Raw genomic sequence first — 20,534 nt, 5'->3', positions numbered from 1 at the left:
GGAGCACTACGAGGTTGAGCCGGGTGTTGGTCCAGGCACCTGGCGGATCCCGACTTCCATTGTCGTGATGTCACTGAAAACAGGTCACAGGAGTGCAGAACGAACTGCACTCCTGTGATCCATAGGAGATGTACAGCCAAACGAGCTTTGGCTTTACATCTCCTTTAAGAATTGGTCCACAAACCAAGCCTCTAAGAAAGCTCTCATTGATCTGCCCTTTCGAGGCTATTACAGGGGAGAGGAGTACCTTTCTGCCACAGTCCAGGAAAGGGAAGGAGCGTCGTCGCAGATGGGGGCCCTCCTCAGCCCATAGAAAATGTTTTCGTGCTTCTGGGACAGAATAAGGGAAATAGATTTTTCAAGTCTTCCCCAGGAGGTTCCAAGCATCCTTGATCTGGTAAGCCTAGAGCTAGCTTCTCTGGACCAGCAGACACAACCCCTTCAGCGCAAAGGTCTGCCCTCACCCATTGTTGGGGTGGTGGGACATCTTCCCTGGATTCCAGCCCTGTGGACCTCTTTTGTGAGCATCAAGGAGGTCAGCAAAATGTTTCTTTTGGAGGTACCCAGAAAGGGGGGCAAAAGTTTGTTCTTTTCAGGTTTTTTTAGGTCCCGAATCCCCTTGTGCAGATATATTTCCAGCAATGATTCGGGTGACATCCGAACTACCTAAGGTCCCCCCTATCCCTGTCCAGGAAATTGAGTTACCAAGGTGTGATTTTATTTCTGACCTGGGTGGTCCTATCTCCGGACAATTTTCAGGAGCCCCAGGCCGTGATTCACCGGCTGCTGTCACACAAACAGTTCTCTCTCCCGACCTGCATACAGGTTCTAAGTCTGGTTGTATCCACCATCAGGACAGTTCTATTTGCACAGTCCTACATTCAGCTCCTTTTGCAGGTTTTGCTCCACAAGAGGTTCATGACGAGGTCACAGGTTCCTCTTGTAGAAGCCACAGACCTCCTAGGGGCGCAGTAAGGCCAGTATCATCCTCCGCTCAAGCTTCTTCCACGATTCCTGTGAGAAATCAAGGGTGAGGATCTTCCAATCAGTCTGCTGGCTGTAAATGTCCCTTGAGAAGACCAGTTGTCCCAAGTGCTGATCTACCATCCTGCTTTACAGTTGCTGGTTTTAATGGCTTAGCTATTAGAAGCCAGGTACTGAGGTGTAGAGGTTTGTTTGGATCAGTGATCCCTACAATGGTGAAGGCGAGGAAGTCGTCTTTCAGCAAGATATACCATCATACGGGGAAAGCGTACATTTCTTGGTGTGAGTAGATTGGCGCTCATTCTTGATCCTTTTCTGTGGCTCAGATCTTACCCATTCTTCAACAGGGCGTTGAGCAGAAGTTGGCCTTGAGTATCATAAAGAGCCAGGTGTCTGCCTTGGCAATCTTCTTTCAGCGACCCCTAGCCACGCACTCTTTAGTTCGCACCTTTATTCAGGGGGTTTGATATGTGGCTCCACCTGTACAGACTCTTTTGCCGCCATGGGATTTATATTTAGTGCTTTCAGTTCTCCAGAAACCTCCATTTGAGAATATTGGGGAGATTCCCTTGCCTACGTTGTCCCAGAAGGTGGCATTCTTTGTAGCTATTACCTCGGCTAGCAGAGTTTCAGAGTTGGCAGCATTATCCTGTCGTAGTCCCTATTTAGTGGTCCATAGGAGTAAAGTGGTTCTTTTTCCCTGTCCATCATTCCTGCCCAAAGCTGTCTGACTTCCATTTGAATGAGTACATTGTGTTGCGTTCCCTGTTTCCCAAGCCAGCTCATCCCAAGGAATTTGGTTGGATATGGTTCGAGCGTTTCCGGTGTATCTGGCAGCTACGGAGTTCTTTCCTAGGTCAGACTCGCTCTTTGTGGTTTGTGGTTACACAAGGACCGAGGAAAGGGCTGGCCACTTCAAAGGCTAGCATCTCTAAATAGATCAGACAGACAGGGACTCAGGCCTATTCTAAAGGTCAGGTTCCTCCTCTCCCTGTTACGACACATTCTACTTGGGCGCTGACTATTTGTTTGGCCTTCCGTCATCAAGCATCGATATCGGCTTGGTCGTCGGTGCATACTTTAACGAAATTCTTCAAAGTAGATACTTTGGCATCTGCGAATGCTTCTTTTGACCGCAAGAATTTGCAGGCTGCTGTTTAAGAGGGGCTGTTCTCTTTTGAGGGTTTTTTTTTCAGATGGGGCTCCTGTGTCTTGGTTAGGGCTCTTATATTTAGTCTTTGGTTATTTTCCCCACCCCTCATTTTCCTTTTTCGCACTGCTTTTGGATGTCTCATTAGTTATGATTTTATGCAGTGCTGTGTCCGCCAATGAACAAAAGAGAAAATTTTTGTGCTTGCCAATGAAATCCATTTCTTTGAGTTCATCGACAAACACAGTACCCACCCATATAAGGAGTTTTTGATACTTCCGATGACCAGCTGAGGACTGCCCATGGGCATAGCCAAGTGTTTTTTGTTCTGCCTAGTCCTACTCCTTGAGGAGGCAATATAACCCAGGTGTTATGATTTATGTAGCGCTGTGTCCGTCAATGAACTCAGAGAAATGGATTTTACAGTAAGTACAAAAATCCCATTTTTCATGGGGAAAAAAAAAAACTATTTTGAATTTTAGTGCCAACAAACTCAGTAAAATATCCATTTGTTTTGTTACATATAAAACTTGGGCTTGTGTTGAGTAAATAGATACCAAACATGTTAAGCCTTATAATTGAAAAAACTTTGGTGTTATTCACCAAATAACCTGTGCTAGTGGATATCAAAATATAAATAATAATTGGTGTATGGGGAAAAATCAATGTATGCTGAAAAATTCCAACAAGTGAGCGGCAACGTAAAACGTGAAAATCCTAAATTTTGCTTATAAGGAGGATACCGCGCTCAAACAAGTAACATACATAAATATGAATATAGGTGTATACAATATTAGTGATTTATAATGGTTAAAAATAAAACCATAGAAACCATACCAAGTGATTCATCAACAAGTCTGTGCAAAAGGTGAAATAGTGCATAAAGGGTTAAACCAAAAAGTCTCTAGTGCAAAGAAAGCCACAGGAGATATCTCAATCTCAGGGCAGCTAATGAATATCCTGCAACTTGATAGTAGAAATGCACTTCACCTTCACTCCTTCACCCAGTGAGTGCAAAAATGACTGCTTACCAAATATATCAGACCCCTTGATTATAGGGGGTCAGATATGGCAGTGATCTCCCTCAACTGATCAGAAAAGGACGATGGTCCATATATGTCCCTCCGTATTGGATGTAAACAGCTGATGTATAAAGGGGTCACTCTCCCTTCAGGTACATAGATTTTTCACCCGTAATTTATATCATTAGGACCGACGAAATTATGTGGAGAAAATAAAGAGGGGCTCTCATGGCATAGTATCAACAGTGAACAATTTAATGGTTTAAAAATTGCACTTGCTACAGTCACATTTCAGCAAGCCATTATCAAGGAGATCGCGGTTTTCAAACAATGGAGACAACGCTTCCGCGTTCCACCTCAAACCGGAACTTCCGCTGTTACGATCTCACGTCCCGACGCGTTTCATCAGCACGTCGCCAACGTCATCAGGGTCATAATTGACTTAGTTGTTAAATCACCAAACCTTATAGTACCCAAAGTTGTAGATAGGCAATGCTTTTAAAAACTTTTACAGGTTATTTGTTTAGATTTAACAGTGAATTAAGCCCCTACCGTTATTGCTCCTACTCTGACATTCCAGGGTGATTCCTCAAATGTTTTGTTTATATACATGTGTATGCCCTGTTATACATATTCAGGTGTGCAAAGGGGGACAACAGTGTTGCATTTACATTTTTTGTAAATTGTTTTAATTTCTTTTATGATAATTTACTTTTTCAGCACATTTTTTAATCTATTTATATTGGTACTACAAGAAGCAGGAGTGGGGTGCTAACAGGTGTCAGGTACTTTTTTTGAGAGATCAGGGGTTTATTAGAGTCCTATAAGGGCTCTTTCACACACTCCGTCCGCTGGACGGAGTCCGTTTTTCTCAGTGGGGGATCGAGCCGCCGATCCCCCGCTGAGCAGCAGGAGGACAGCTGTGTCTGCGCGCTGTGTGCGGAGACACAGCTGACAGTTCCCCATGCATCTCTATGGGGGAAATCGGATGTCAACGGACCGTCAGTCCGTTCTCACCCGATCCCATCCGATCCGATCCGCTGGACGGATGGAAAATAGGGTTTCCATCCTTCCAGATTTGACGGATCGGGTCGGATGTCAGCGGACATGTCTCCGCTGACATCCGATGCCCCATAGGAATGCATGGGGGGACCGTTCAAAAAAACGGACAGGCGGATCTGAAAGGTCCGTCTGTGTGAAAGGGGCCTTAGAGTGATCAGAAATCTCTTGAGGCACCTGGATCACTTTTACATAATTCAGTTGTCAGCTGAAAAAAATCCCTGTCAAATTCACAACTGCAGCAGCAGCTTTGAGCTTGTAGTAGACCCTGGAATACCAAGACGTTTATAAACATGCCTTAGTAGACAAGGAATTAAAGTTGAAAACTTTGCACCATATTCCCTTTATGGACTATTTGTGTATTTTTGTGTTCATACTAGGTGATCATATTCCCCTGTTTAAATGCCTTTTCTCAAAGAAGAATAAATGATGGTACACATCTGCTTCTCAGAGTTGCATGGTTTTCACACATCTGCCTGTGGTGCCATTTTATGTTTTTATTTTGTAATTGCTGGTATATGTGTTTGGTAACCTGGGCTTGGTGGACTATACAGCAAGTTGAAGTAAACCCAGGTGTGCTTCACCGAAAAAAAGGCACAGGTCTGTCCAATTGAATGCAGCATAACATGCATTAACACAGTCCGTTCTCATGGACAGATGCAAAGCCAGCTTAACCCTTAAGATAAGCCACAGAACAAATTTTCAGTGCAGGATTTGACCATTTATCTCTTAGCCACTTTAATCTTAACAATTTGATACATTAAATGATGCACACTTGTTAGCATGCAGTGCAAAAATATTTTACATTACCAATCTTCTTAATTTTAGGGTGCATCTGGACAAGAGACGGAACGCATTTCCCTTCCTACAATCCAGCAGCGACTCTCTTTGTTTCCTGCTTCTCACCTCACTACTTACCTTGGTTCTGATGCAGCAACCTCTCATAATTCGCTTCTGCAGCATATGGTCCTGCTAGAGCAGCCCAGTGCACAGAGTCCATTAGTTTCAGGTGAGTTGAAGTTCTCTTCATGTTTTAGCATCTAGAATGTTCTGTTTATGAAAGATCACTAGCAGCTTAGACAGTTCTGTATTCTTACTTCAGGGTTGGGAGCACTCCCTCTTCACTCCCAGTCTTTAGTGTCCACTGATCGGGTTTCTCCCACAATCCACAAGTTACGTCAGCACCGCCCATTGGGCCGGACACAGTCTGCACCTCTGCCTCAGAACTCTCATGCCCTGCAACACTTGGTCATTCAGCAGCAGCACCAGCAGTTCCTTGAGAAGCACAAACAGCAGTTTCAGCAGCAGCAGATACATCTCAATAAGGTAAGTGTCAAGTTCCCTTGTGCACATTTGTGATTTATTTACTTTCTGCCTTCTCACAATGTTTCACAAAATGGGTAATTTCATAATGGCAAACCATTTTATAACAGGCAGTTGTGGTGGTGGAGGGGGATTGGATGAGATGGAGAGGAGGGAGTTGGTCCTCTTCAGGAACTCCCTAAATTCAGCCCAGAGACATGAATCTTTTAATCCCCATAGCAATGGTAGTTCAGTGGATGGGGCACCCTGTACAGAGGATTTTCACAGTATCCAGCAGGCTTAATGACATTGGACATCCTTCTTTTCATGTATTTTAGGTCACTAAAGCTGTAGGGAAAATATTTTGCTAGTCTTCAGTTTTACACAAAAAGATATTGCCATTGTGCCCAGGGGAGGGCTGGCAGCCTTACGCCTGGGGGGCAAGTCCAGTCAAGCGGCCCATTGAACCACCGAATCAACTTGCCATCCATGCCCACCTTGTTTTAAAAGGAATAGTGCAAAAAAGCGCTATAAACAGAAAAAGAGCAACAATTTAAAAAAAACAAAAAAAAAACAAAATTGAAAACATTCCCAATAAAAAATTTTTAAAAAATAAAAATTTTCATCAGTTTAAACCAATATGTATTCTGCTTACATATTGTTGGTAAAAAAAATAAGTGTATATTAATCGGTTTGTGCAAATTGTATTATGTCTACGAACTATAGGATTCATTTATGGATTTTTTTTTTTATTGTTTTTACTAGTAATGGTGAAGATCAGTGATTTTTAGTGAGACTGCGACAGTGCGGCAGACAAATTTGACACTAAGTGACACTTTTTGGGGACCAGTGACACCAATACAGTAACCAGAGCTAAAAAATGCACTGCTACTGTATAAATGACAATGGCAGGAAAGGGGTTAACACTAGGGGTGATCAAGGGGTTAAGTTTGCTCCTAGGGAATGCTTTCTTACTGTGTGGGGGATAGATGTACTAGAGGAAAAAAAAAGTGATCTGTGTTTCAGCTTAGTTTAGCTGAAACACAGATCTCCATCTTCCTGCGACAGAACAGCCGTCTGCCTTGTTTACAAAGGCAGATCATCATTCTGTCATTCTCCTGCATGATCGCAGGTGACCTGCTGATTGCCTCCCACTGTGCCCCGCCCCCTAGAACCCATGCACAAAATCACGTACTAGTATGTGATTTTGCGCAGCTGGGCCACCCTGCCACAATATATATGCGGTGATCGGTCTGGAAGTGGTTAAGCTGGAAGAGTGGGACCTGCAGTCCTTCACTAGCTCGGGGATCGGGGGTGTGTGACACATGCTGAGCTCTGAGGGGGCTTATGCTGGGACCTGTAGTCCTTCACTAGCTCGAGGATCGGGGTGTGTGACACATGCTGAGCTCTAAAGGGGGCTTATGCTGGGACCTGTAGTCCTTCACTAGCTTGGGATCGGGGGTGTGCAACATATGCTGAGCTCTGAGGGGGCTTATGCTGGGACCTGTAGTCCTTCACTAGCTCAGGGATCAGGGGTGTGTGACACATGCTGAGCTCTGAGGGGGCTTATGCTGGGACCTGTAGTCCTTCACTAGCTCTGGGATCGGGGGGGTGTGACACATGCTGAGCTCTGAGGGGGGCTTATGCTGGGACCTGTAGTCCTTCACTAGCTCTGGGATCGGGGGTGTGTGACACATGCTGAGCTCTGAGGGGGCTTATGCTGGGACCTGTAGTCCTTCACTAGCTCGAGGATCGGGGTGTGTGACACATGCTGAGCTCTGAGGGGGCTTATGCTGGGACCTGTAGTCCTTCACTAGCTCGGTGATCAGGGGTGTGCGACACATGCTGAGCTCTGAGGGGGCTTATGCTGGGACCTGTAGTCCTTCACTAGCTCGAGGATCGGGGGTGTGTGACACATGCTGAGCTCTGAGGGGGCTTATGCTGGGACCTGTAGTCCTTCACTAGCTCTGGGATCGGGGGTGTGTGACACATGCTGAGCTCAGAGGGGGCTTATGCTGGGACCTTTAGTCCTTCACTAGCTCTGGGATCGGGGGTGTGCGACACATGCTGAGCTCTGAGGCAGTGCTGTATTTTGGCCTAGGCCAACAAGGCCCAGGCCTAGGGCAGCACTTTAAAGGGGGGCAGCAAAAAAGCCACCCCCCCTCCACCTGAGACTCTATTGGCCAAAGGTTGCTAGAACCTCCTCTCTCATCCCCCTCTCTCTCACCCCCTTCTCTCTCTCTCTCTCTCTCATCCCTCTTCTCTCTCTCCCTCCCTCTCTCTCACTTCCCTTTCTCTCTCTCACCCCCTCTCTCTCTCACCCCCTCTCTCTCTCATCCCCCCTCTCTGGCTCTCCTCCCCCTCTCTCATCCCCCTCTCTGTCTCATCCCCCTCTCTCTCACCCCCCCACTCTCTCACCCCCCCTCTCTCTCATCCCCCCTCTCTCTCTCTCTCTCTCTCTCTCTCTCTCTCTCTTTAGTCCTTCAGTTTTGGATGGAGTCACAAGGAGTGGGGAAAATTTACACGGGGAGGGCGCCCAATTTTAGTCTTGCCTAGGGCAGCACAAAACCAAAATACACCACTGCTCTGAGTGGGCTTATGCTGGGACCTGTAGTCCTTCACTATTTCGGGGATCAGGGGTATGCGACACATGCTGAGCTCTGAGGGGGCTTATGCTGGAACCTGTAGTCCTTCACTTTTGGGGGGGTTACATCCCCAAAAGCAAAGGACTACAAGTCCCAGCATGAATTCTGACTGAGATCTAATCATGTGACACCCTCCTCTGCTGCCTGCCTCACACCTCAGGGACCCAATAACGTTAACTGGACTGTATACAGCATGTATATTGCAACAGCTAGATATCATCAATATACATGTATATGGTGCCAGGGGGCAGCAGAGTACAGGAAAATGATGCTCCACACACACATGACTTTTTTTTTTTTTTTTTACTCACTGCTCTCTTCTCCCGACCACTTTCTCACCGCAGCAGCTTGAGAGGTGCACTGCTTTGGATGGTGGATCTGCTCTGCTGCTGCACCTGCTGACTGTCCTCAATTCTGGATTGAATTTCCCAGGCAATTTACCAGTTCCTCTTTTCTTGTGCACTGGCCCCACAGTAGAAGATGGATGGAGGGAGGAGCAGGAGGTGGGTGGGGCCAGTAATCGGCGCGGAGGACAAGGAAGATCCTCCTCCGCCTTGCATAGGTAGGTCTTCTCTCCACTCAGCCTCACTTTCGTCCTCTGGAGTGGAGAGACCGTGACGTCACTGGTTGCTAGACGCCAGGCGGCTGGTGATCTAGCAACCCGGTCTCTGGAGCAGTCCCCAGCCAGTGTGAGTCACTCCTCACTGATAGAGAGATGTACAATGAAATGCATACGCAGCATACCATACTGAGTCTGACCGGCCTTTTCTGGGGGGATTAGATCGGCCCGGGGGGGAAATTGCCACCCTGCCCCCCGGCCCAGTCCGCCCCTGATTGTGCCGATATGTCAGAAATGCCCTAGTTCATTACAAAGCTCAAATTTCAGATGCTGTAGATTTACATCCCTTAAAGAATAATTTGAAAAGAAATGGAAACCAGTAAAATTACATTGATGTTACTAACCAGTATTTTGATGGATGACTGCGTTTTCTTTCAACATTACTGGTGTGGCTGCTGCTTTAAAAAGACACACTAAATGATCTAGCAGCCTGTGAGAGGAAATGCAGTGGGTAGATGTTGGCACCTAGCACACATGAAGGTGTATTATGCTGAAAATTCCAGCAGAAGTTGTAGCTCTGCAAGACAGAGTAATGTTTTTTTTCTGGTAGGTAGTGCTATACTTTTATAGGCTGCCTTTTTTAAGGCTTTTATCTTAGTAGTCGTACAGTACAGGACACAGGCTTGATATTTTCTAGACCCAGTGTTATATATTGGTACCTTCAGGTAACTGAACACTGGCAAAACTTTTGGGGACACGCCCCCCTGGGCATCCTCCTATAACTCTACCTCACTCCACGAGTCTTCATTTTTTTGCTAGTGTCCTAAAGTGATAGACCTTTCCCTTGCAGAGAAATCGCTCTTCGATTAACTAGTTTATTATTTCTTCAGATTCTTTGGTCAACTACTCACTGTCTACTTACATTACTATAGAAGCAGTGCCTCCGGACCAGTTCAACCTTGGTAAAACTTTGGGAGCCATACCCGGACCCCATGCCATGGAGCAGCCTGTAATGTTTCTTCAGGCACTGGATCCTGCTTGGGCACTGGTGAAGCATCTGTACTTATCCACAGGGTGCTAATTAGGTCCAGGGCTGTGGTCTATCCCTATGGAACCCAGACCCTGAAGAACGCTTCAAGGGTATGCCCATTGTACCGGGTGAAACCTGAACCCTCTAGAAGGACCAGTGATGTGGACAGGTAAAACAAGGTCACACTGTTTATTGAACCAGTACTGTAGCCCCATATCAAATGTGAGGCATTATTACTCCATTACTTGCTTTGCATATTGTGTATCCTAAATAGCATGTGTTTATACATTACAGCTGTCAGGAAACTGGGAATGTATTTGAAACGTATTTACTTATACAGTCTTAAGCTTTTCAAACTTGGTACTAAAGTTCCATAATTGAGAGCTCAGTCTCAGGTGATGACCAAGTGTTACATCCTACCACATGTCGTGTACTTTACTGCCACTTCCACCTACAGTGCTATATAAGGTACTCGGGCACTTTCTCCTGCCCCTTTTGTCATGAGGACTTTGCTACAGGATGTTCATCACCTGAGTTGCTCCATACTCCTTAATTTTTATCCCATTTCTGCACTCTACTTCATTAGTACCTCACTGGGGAATACTCACACTGATAGCAATGGTGGAAACCAGGCACAAGGGACCTGCAGCAAATGCTCAGGAAAACATTCGCTCTACTGAAGTCCTGCAAAACACTCAAACCACTCTAAGTAACGTTGCTTGCCTCGCACCAGAGTATGGCCCTATTTTAACACCGGTCTCTACATCTGTTTCAGGCATGCAACATGCGAACTTCCTCACTAAGACACATTTTTTCCGCAACTGTCACAAATTCTTCCTGGAGCCATCAACCATTCAACCTTCAGCCTCCTATATATCTGATGTTATGTCTTCACACAGTAGGCTTGCCAGTGATGATATGTTCATTTTTGCTGTGTGCAAAAGCCTCTGCGTTGTCACACTTTATTATCCTCTGTCTCACCATGTCTCTTTGGGTACTAAGAGACCTGCTAAGTGTACAAAAACATTCTTATTCCCTCTTCATGAACAAATAGAATGGACAATCTACGAACATTGAGTAATTTCGCAAAATATTTTCACCACTCTACGAATCATTGGTGAACTCTATCAGTGGAAAAAGAGTTCACAAAAAAGTGGACTGTTCTGCTAGTAGACCCTGTTGTCTCAGTCTTAAACAAACATTATACTGTACCCATAGAAGATGTTCCTTTTATTTACAGATTCTGCTGACAGTAAATTTGAAAAGATTTTAAAGGCTTTCTTTACTCTTGCAGACCCAACTCTGTGGCTAGCTAACGCTGCAATTTCTGTTTCATCAAAAATAAGGTCCACAATACAGGTGGAACATATCAAAATATTAAAGTGGTTGTAAACCCTCACATATACCGAGGGAAGTGAACAGCCGCAGAGGACACACACAGATGAAACAAATCCTCCTACATAGATTATATTCGTTTATCTGCAGTCTTCTCCTCTCTACACCTTTCTTCTTCTATCAGCAGCACAGAGCAGAGGGTGGAGAAACTGCAGTTACACTGTGTAAGAGTTGATTGGAGGAAACAAATACACCCCCTCCACACAAGAACTGTGTTGTGAATAGACCAGCTCCATGCTGAAAACTTCTACCCCCCCTTCCTTCCGACATAAATTTATCTCATGTATTGGAAAACTTCTCACAAGTGACTCACGCTGATAACAGGGTAAAAAGCACCAGAGAGGAACAACAGAGCTTTGGGGATAGATAAGTAAACACTACAGACAGTGGCGGCTGGTGCTTAAAATTTTTGGGGGAGCGCAAACAGAAAAAAGTAATAGGCATTGCTTTGCGGCAAAAAACGCTGTAAAAAATTGCGTGACTTTGAGGTCGCAAAAGTGTGAAAGGGGCCTTCAGTACTTAAGGTATAGTGTGCCCCCTTTCAATGCAGAGAGACCAGCGTTCCCCTCTTTCAATGCAGAGTGGACCAGCGTGCCCCCTTTCAATGCAGAGTGGACAGCGTGCCCCCTTTCAATGCAGAGATGCCAGCGTGCCCCCTTTCAAGGCAGAGATGCCAGCGTGCCCCCTTTCAAAGCAGAGAGACCAGCGTGCCCCCTTTCAAAGCAGAGAGACCAGCGTGCCCCCTTTCAATGCACAGTAACCAGCATGCCCCCTTTCAATGCACCGTAACCAGCGTGCCCCCTTTCAATGCACAGTGACCAGCGTGCCCCCTTTCAATGCACAGTGACCAGCGTGCCCCCTTTCAATGCAGTGACCAGCGTGCGTGCCCCCTTCAATGCAGTGACCAGCGTACATGCCCCCTTCAATGCAGTGACCAGCATACATGCCCACTTCAATGCAGTGACCAGCGTACATGCCCCCTTCAATGCAATGACCAGCGTACATGCCCCCTTCAATGCAGTGACCAGCATACATGCCCCCTTCAATGCAGAGATCAGTGTGCATGTCCCCTTCAATGCAGTGACCAGCGTACATGCCCCCTTCAATGCAGAGATCCGCGTGCGTGCCCCCTTCAATGCAGTGACCAGCAAAGGTGCCCCCTTCAATGCAGAGACCAGCGTACATGCCCCCTTCAATGCAGTGACCAGCGTACATGCCCCCTTCAATGCAGAGATCAGCGTGCGTGGCCCCTTCAATGCAGTGACCAGCGTACATGCCCCCTTCAATGCAGTGACCAGCGTACATGCCCCTTTCAATGCTGTGACCAGCGTACATGCCCCCTTCAATGCAGTGACCAGCGTACATGCCCCCTTCAATACAGTTACTAGCTTACATGCCCCCTTCAATGCAGTGACCAGCGTACATGCCCCCTTCAATGCAGTGACCAGCGTACATGCCCACTTCAATGCAGAGATCAGCGTGCGTGCCCCCTTCAATGCAGTGACCAGCATTCATGCCCCCTTCAATGCAGTGACCAGCGTACATGCCCCCTTCAATGCAGTGACCAGCGTACATGCCCCCTTCAATGCAGTGATCAGAGTGCGTGCCCCCTTCAATGCAGAGATCAGCATACATGCCCCCTTCAATGCAGTGACCAGCGTACATGCCCCCTTCAATGCAGTGACCAGCGTACATGCCCCCTTCAATGCAGTGACCAGCGTACATGCCCCCTTCAATGCAGTGATCAGCGTGCGTGCCCCCTTCAATGCAGAGATCAGCATACATGCCCCCTTCAATGCAGTGACCAGCGTACATGCCCCCTTCAATGCAGTGACCAGCGTACATGCCCCCTTCAATGCAGTGACCAGCGTACATGCCCCCTTCAATGCAGTGACCAGCGTACATGCCCCCTTCAATGCAGTGACCAGCGTACATGCCCCCTTCAATGCAGTGACCAGCGTACATGCCCCCTTCAATACAGAGATCAGCGTGCATGCCCCTTTACTTACCTGGAGTGGCGGCGGGCGGCTTCTCCTCAGTCCCGGCGGCGGGCGGCTTCTCCTCAGTCCCGGCGGCGGGCGGCTTCTCCTCAGTCCCGGCGGCGGGCGGCTTCTCCTCAGTCCCGGCGGCGCATCTCCTCGAGTCCTCCCGCTCCCGCCTCCTCCTCGGCCAATGGCATGGGGTTTGCCTTGCAGCCAATCAGGAATCGGGTATTAGACCCGCTCCCTGATTGGCCAGGAGGAGGATCCGTGTGACAATAGCGAATTTTCATTCGCTATCGTCACACAATGGGTGGAGTCGGGGTGCACTGCTCTGCGCCCCGGGTCCACCCTTTGCTGCAGCCTATTAGAGCCTCTGGCTTTAATCAGGTGATTAAAAAAAAAAAGCCCCATTTAACTCCATGCGTCCGGCGTCCCTGCATGCAGATTAGGGGGCCGGACGCATGGATAGGGGGGGCGGTGCCCCTGCGCCCCCAACACACCGGCCGCAACTGACTACAGATATGTGTTTCATTCCAAATCAATGACTGGGGTTTACAACCACTTTAAGATCAAATCTACCATTAGTCATTTTCAAAACAAAGGGTTGCCGTGTAAAGTATAAAATCAATGTAAAAATAAAAGTTCTTGTAAAGCATACAACAATCCTACTCAGAAAACCCCACTAGGGGAAATACACTGCTCAGAAAAATTAAAGGAACACTTTTTAACAGCTTGTCGACCGCCCACCGCAGATATACTGCGGCAGGAAGGCTCGGCTGCGCAAAATCACGTAAATCTACGTGATTTTGTGCACGCGGTCTTGGCAATCGCTGCCGGCCTCTTGCAATCTTCAGGGATACTGACAGAAGACCCGCCTGCTTATGTAAACAAAGCAGGCTAGTCTTCTGTCAGACAGGGAGAGATCAGGAGTTTCAGCTAAGCCCGATCTCTCTGTGCCTGTCACAGAACCTTTCCCCCCCACAGTTAGTAAGCACCAACAGGCATACATTAACCCCTTTGATCACCCCCAGTGTTAACCCCTTCCCTGCCAGTGTAATTTATACAGTAACCATGCATATTATTTAGCACTGATTACTGTATTAATGTCACTGGTCCCCAAAAAGTGTCAAAAATGTTTGTTAGGGGTCCGCTGATCGCCGCCATTACTAATAAAAAAATAAAAAGTCCAAAAATCTATCCCGTAGTTTGTAAACAATATAACTTTTGCGCAAACCAATTTAAAATACACTTTTTGGGATTTTTTTTTTACCAAAAATATGTAGCAGAAAACAAATTGGCCTAAACTGATTTTTTTTTTTTTTTTTATTGGGAATGTTTTATAGCAGAAAGTAAAAAATATGGTATTTCTTTTCAAAATTGTCGCTCTTTTTTTTGTTTATAGCGCAAAATCTAAAAACCGCAGAGGTGATCAAATACCACCAAAAGAAAGCTATATTTGTGGGGAAAAAAGGACATCAATTATATTTGGGTACAGTGTCGTACGACTGCGCAATTGTTTGTTAAAATAATGCAGTGTCGAATCGCAAAAAAAATGGCCTGGCCTTTAAGGGGGTAAAACCTTCCGGAGCTGAAGTGGTTAATATAGTATAGAATTAAGTCAGTTAAACTCCTGGAATATTGATTTGGTCAGTTAAGTAGCACAGGGGGTTGTTAATTTCAGCATTGGTGTTAATGAAATTACCAGGTGCACTAGATGGGCAACAATAAGACAACCTCCAAAACAGGAATAGTTTTGCAGGTGGAGGCCAATGACGTTTTTTTCCCTACTCTTTTCTGGAGAAGCCGTGGAGAATGTTATGCTGCCTGTAATATTGTTCAGCATGACCAGTTTGGCGGTGGGTCAGGGGAGGCATATCAATGGAGGGACGCACAGACCTCTACAGGCTAGACAATGGCACCCTGACTGCCATTAGGTATCGGGATAAAATCCTTTGACCCATTGTCAGACCCTATGCTGGTGCAGTGGGTCCTGGGTTCCTACTGGTGCATGACAATGCCCGGCCTCATGTGGCGAGAGTATGCAGCCAGTTCCTAGGGATGAAGGAGCTGATATCATTGAATAGCCCCCATGCTAGCCTGACCCAAATCCAATAGAACACCTCTGGGACATGTTTCAGTCCATCCGCCAGGTTGCGCCTCAGTCGGTTCAGGAGCTCAGTGATGCCATGGTCTGGATCTGGGAGGAAACGACCCAAGACACCATCCATTGTCTCATTAGGAGCATGCCCCAATATCGTCAGGCATGCATACAAGCACGTGGTTTCAGCAAAACCGACTAGCCTGCTGCATCATTTTTTCACTTTGATTTCAGTGGCTTCAGCCAAACAGGATGGCTGAAGCCACTGCCTCCTGTTTGGGCATCCGCCTTCCCCCTCCACTGCCCCTGGTTGGTCGCTCCACTGGGGCTCGTGGTCGGGCGCCCCCTGCAACTGAAACCCCCCCCCCCCCCTCTTACTTTGAGCATCTGCCGGGCTGAAGATCCATGTAATTGTGGCTGGGCCACCACTAAAATTTAGGCCGCGTCCTAATGGGCCAGATTTTCAGCTTGGCACCTCCCTTGGGCCAGGTGGTGCTCTGGGGGCACTTCAATTTTGACAGTCTTGCCCCATTTTTGTGTGGGGTACCTGCCTTGTTTTAGTGAGGGTACCCTGCCCTCGCATCTGTGTCACAGCGGGCGGCCCCCTTTTAAGGGGGTTATGTCCTATTATGTCCTCTATAGTGGGTTCAGATTGCAACCCCCTTCTTTTTTGCGGGGTCCAATAGGTAGTCCATTTCTGGACCCTTAGCCGGCGTCCCCTTTGCAGGATTGCAGTCAGTGGCCTCCCCTGATTGTTATGTTTTTGGGGTGAGCTCGGTATATAGCGACTCTACTGGGTCTGCGTCCACGAGCTCGGTATATAGCGACTCTACTGGGTCTTCGTCCGCTCTGAGTGCTCAGATAGTGAGGATGATACCTCTACTATTCCAGCCACGCTTAAATAGGCGCTGGTGAATGCACAGTTTGTGTCAGTGCGTGAAACTTTAAAAATGAAGGTTGTGGCTGATGCTGCGCCGGAGGCACTGGTTCCTTTTGGCATCCACAGGCCCTTCAAAGCGGCGAGGGTGTTGCTCTTTTCACTTACCTTGACAACATTGCCACAAACAGTGGGGTTGTCCAAAACGCAGTGGTTGCTAAGCGTTTTTTGCTTGCAGTATCCTTATGAAGATTTACTGCGTAAAAGGTGGACGGTCCCATCTGTAGTGGACTCGTCGGTCTCCAGGTCAAATTGAGTTACCTTCATCTTGGTTGAGTAGTCCCCGACCTTTATAGGTCCGCCATATGTGGCTGGTTGGGCAATTAGGACGGTAATTATGATTGTCCTGGTGTCACAAACTCTGACCGAGTGGGCTAAGCTTTTACGCCGGGACCTGGAGGGAGAATAGCTTCCCCCTGTCATGTTGCTCCTTTGATTTCTAGGCTGTCTTTATCAATAGTGGTCCTTCGGCATATTTTCTGGCTGAAATGCTAGTCTGCGGACTAGACTTCTAAGAAGGCCTTATCTGATCTCTCTCTTGTAGGGGGGTCGCCTGTTTGGAGCTTCCTAGGGATGACATCGTTAAGGGTCTCACGGGGGAAAGAGTACTTTTCTTCATCTTAGACATGGGCCGTTCTCCTCAGCTCCTAAGCTGCCTCTTCGTCTCTCAGGATCTCAAGATTAGGCATCAAAAGTCAGGGCCTCCACCGGAGGTTCCAAGAGAACCTTGTCTGGCAAGCCACGAGTGGGCCCTTCCAGACCTGTGGACAAGGTTGCCTCTGCATTAAGGGGCGCCCTCACCCGTATCTGGGGTGGGGGGACATTTTTGCTGGTTTCCGGATGCATGGACCTCCCTGGTGCAGGTCAAGTGTGTCCACAAAGTTATTCGGTCAGGCTACGAGATCAAGTTTGGTCTTGTCCTCCAGAAACATTTTTTCTTTTCCAACCTGTACTTGTCCCCAGATCATTTCCAGGTCTCTTTGGGGCTGTGCAAGACTTTTTTCAAAGGGGTGATTGTTCTAGTTCTGACTTTGGAACATTTTCAAAGGTTTTTTTACTCAAACCTCTTTACAGTCCCCAGCAAGGAAGGCAAGGTACGTCCAATTCTGGACCTCAAGGTGCTAAGCTGCTTTGTGCGAGTACAGAAGTTCTGCATGGAGTCCATTTAAATGGTAGTGGGCGTCGCTACATCAGGGGCATTTCTGCTAATTTTTTTCGACATCAAAGACGCCTACCTGCACATTCTAATATGTGCTGGTCTCCAGCGCTTCCTCTGTTTGGCCGTGGGCGAGGAGCATTATCAGTTTGTGGCGTTGACTTTTGGTCTCACCTCGGGTCTTCACAGGAGGGTTGGCCCCGGTGCTGACATTGTTTGAGTCAGCAGGGGATCACGGTACTGGGGTACCTGGATGATCTTCTGCGAGCGGAGTTTCCGACTGCTCTGATGGACTACTGGAGATTACTCTGTGAACTCTGAGGGAGTTCGGTGGGAGTTCGGTGGGATCCTGAACATTCAGGAGTCTGCTTTGGTTCTGTGCACAAAAAATTGCCTATCTGGGTCTGGTCCTGGACTCGGCCTCAGCCAGAGTGTTTCATCCTCTGGAAAAACTCCGGACATTGCAGGAAACCTTGGGGCGGTCTGTTTGCACAGTTCCACACAAGACCCCTTCTAAAGAGATTCTGGTGAAATGGGTCAAAGATCCACGATCTCTAGAGGTGGTTTCACTTTCTGGCGCTTGGATAGGGAAAATCCTTCCCCTTCTGTACTGGACGGTTGTCTCCACTAAAGCCAGCCTGTCAGGGTGGGGAGGCGTTCTCAGCACAGACGTGCTCAAGAGGTCTGTACTCTGGCAGAGCCTAGAGTGCCAATTAGTGTACTGGAACTCTGAGCGATCAGACTTTGTCTGGCTCATTGAACAATCGTTTTAAGGAGTGTCCGGTACAAATTAATTTGGACAATGACACGGCCGTGCTCTATGTCAATCACCAAGGGGGCACAAGAAGTGTCCTGGCGGCTTGGTAAGTAGCCAGCATTCTAAGGTGGGCTGACTGATTCGTTCCAGCCCTCTCAAACTTCTGCCACGACTCCTGGGCAGGATTTAGGCAGAAGGGATTCTGGTCATTCTAGTGGCTCCAGATCGGTCTCGCCGATCTTGTACAGCTGGTCGCTGATGCTCCTTGGTGACTTCCTCTCAGGGAGGATTTGCTGTCCCAAGGACCAATCTTCGATCCTGCTTTACAGTCGCTGGCTTTAACGGCTTGGCTGTTGAACGCTAGGCGCTGAAGGGTGGAGGTTTGTTTGAATCGGTGATTCCTACACTGTTAAAAGCTTGGAAATCTGCCTCTAGGAAGATCTACCATCGTACATGAAAGATGTACATTTCGTGGTGTGAGTCTCTTGGGGTTCATTCTCGCTCCTTCTCGGTGGATCAGATCTTAGCCTTCCTTCAACGGGGGGGTTGAACAAAAATTGGTCTTGAGTACCATCAAGGGCCAGGAATCGGGTTTCGGCATTTCTTTCCAACAATCTTTAGCCGCCCACTCCCTGGTGCGTACCTTTTCTTCATGGTGTCCAACATTTGGTTCCTTCAGTGTGGGCTCCGTTGCTGCCCTTGAATCCTAATGTGGTGCTTTCAGCTCTACTGAAGCTGCTCTTTGAAAATATTCTGGAGGTTTCCCTGCTTACGTTGCCCCAGAAGGTGGCCTTCTTTGGTGGCTATCATCTCTGCATGCAGGGTGTCATAACTGACGGCGTTATCCTGCCGTTCACCTTATGGTGCTTCACAAGGATAAGGTGGTGCTTTGCCTCTGTCCGTCATTCCTTCCTAAGGTGGTCTCTGACTGTCATTTAAATGAAGACATTGTGTTGCCTTTCCTGTGTCCCATGCCTAAACATCTGAAGGAAATTGCCTTGGATGTCTTGGATGTGGTCCGGGCAATTAGGGTGTACCTGGCAGCTACGGAGTCTGTTAGGAAGTCAGAACCTCTATTTGCGCTCCCGGACGGGCCTCACAAAGGGTTGTCCGCTTCTTCTGCGACCATTTCCAGATGGATCAGACAGTGGTTCAGGCCTATTACATCAGGGGTCAATTTTCCTCCTTTCCCTGTCAAGGCGCACTCTACTAGTGTCTCCTGGGCTTTCCGTCTTCAAGCGTCAGTGATGCAGGTTTTGCAAGGCAGCCATCTGGTCGTCGGTGTACACTTGTACAACGTTTTTTTGTAAAGTGGTTGTGTTGCATCTGCGGATGCTTCTTTTGGCCGCAAGGTTTTGCTGGCTGCTGTTTAGAGGACTTGGTCCTCTTTGAGTTTGTATTGTTTTTCAGGTGAGCTCCAGTTGTTTATGGTTGAGCTCTGTTACTTGGCTGGCTAAGATTAGCCTTGGGAATTTCTTTCTGATGTTTTCCCACCCGTCATGTTTAACACTGCTTTGGGACATCCCAATGGTTAAAAAGAATCCGGAGCTGTGTCCGTCAACGAACTAAGGAGAAAATGGGATTTCTCTTACGTCCTCCGACAGTCGCCGCCTCTTCATATTCGTCACATATGGGGTATTAGACTTTGCTCCGAAGGAGTAGCTAGGCAACAGAATATGTTAACAATAAAGCTTTAACATATCCCACCCTCAAGGGGTGGTCCCCTCAGTCAATACCCTCCTACTTCCTGCAACCATATCCCAGTTTTAATGTCTAGCTTGTCAGGAGTGGCTGGCTCTCTCTGTGCTGGGACTTTTTGTCCCAGACTCTTTCTTCTTTTTAATATTTTGTTTGAGTTTTTTTCTCTACCTTTACTTAGCTGTTATTTTGGTCAGCATTAGTTAGTTCTTCGGACGAAGAGGATCATGCGGACTGGGTCTCGGGCTGATCCCCCTGATCGCAGGTCGTGGGTCAGTGGCTTCCCAGTCTGCCATCGAGCGTTCAGCCAGGTAACGCTCCTGGCACAGTGAACGACCCATCCCTGTTCGGTGCAGGGATGTTTGGTGAGGTGGCTACCTCACCGGACGCTGTGCGGTTTCTTAACCGCCATTGTGTGCGTCTTGAATTGCGACTCTCCCTGCCTCATGTGCAGCGGCTTGTTCGCCGGTGCGGGTTCCCCACGCCATGTGAGGTAAGTGTATCTATGTGGGGACCTGTCTGTCTGGGGGGGGTCTCAGTCTGGGACTGTGTAACCTGCCTTTATTCACACTGCTTGTCTCCCTATCTCTCGGCTGCATGCTGTGGGCTGCAAGGGGGGGGGGGGAGCTGTGTGACACTGTGTGTGTCAGGCTGGGCAGTGTGGGAAGCTGTGTGCTGTGGGGCATGTTTTTATGGCATGTTGGGGCATATACAGCGATCGCTGCGGCGATCTAACATGTATCCATATAATGGGATAAGC

At 47.7% G+C, this 20,534-nt stretch overlaps 1 protein-coding gene across 6 annotated transcripts in view; it reads left to right on the top strand.

The window, feature by feature from the left end:
- Positions 1–20,534, top strand: part of HDAC4 (histone deacetylase 4) — a 666,648-nt gene that overhangs the window by 449,787 nt on the left and 196,327 nt on the right. For all 6 annotated transcript variants that reach the window (XM_082260868.1, XM_082260870.1, XM_082260869.1 and 3 more), the window contains 2 exons: positions 5,044–5,224; positions 5,318–5,541. In XM_082260868.1, the coding sequence (XP_082116994.1) occupies positions 5,044–5,224; positions 5,318–5,541 (405 nt within the window). The remainder of the gene's footprint in view (positions 1–5,043; positions 5,225–5,317; positions 5,542–20,534) is intronic.

Source organism: Pelophylax lessonae, assembly GCF_965119305.1.
Source record: "Pelophylax lessonae genome assembly, chromosome: 6".
Classification (NCBI taxonomy): Eukaryota; Metazoa; Chordata; class Amphibia; order Anura; family Ranidae; genus Pelophylax; species Pelophylax lessonae.
The sequence above is the reverse complement of the archived record's forward strand: the minus strand, read 5'-3'. Positions and strand labels throughout refer to the sequence as shown.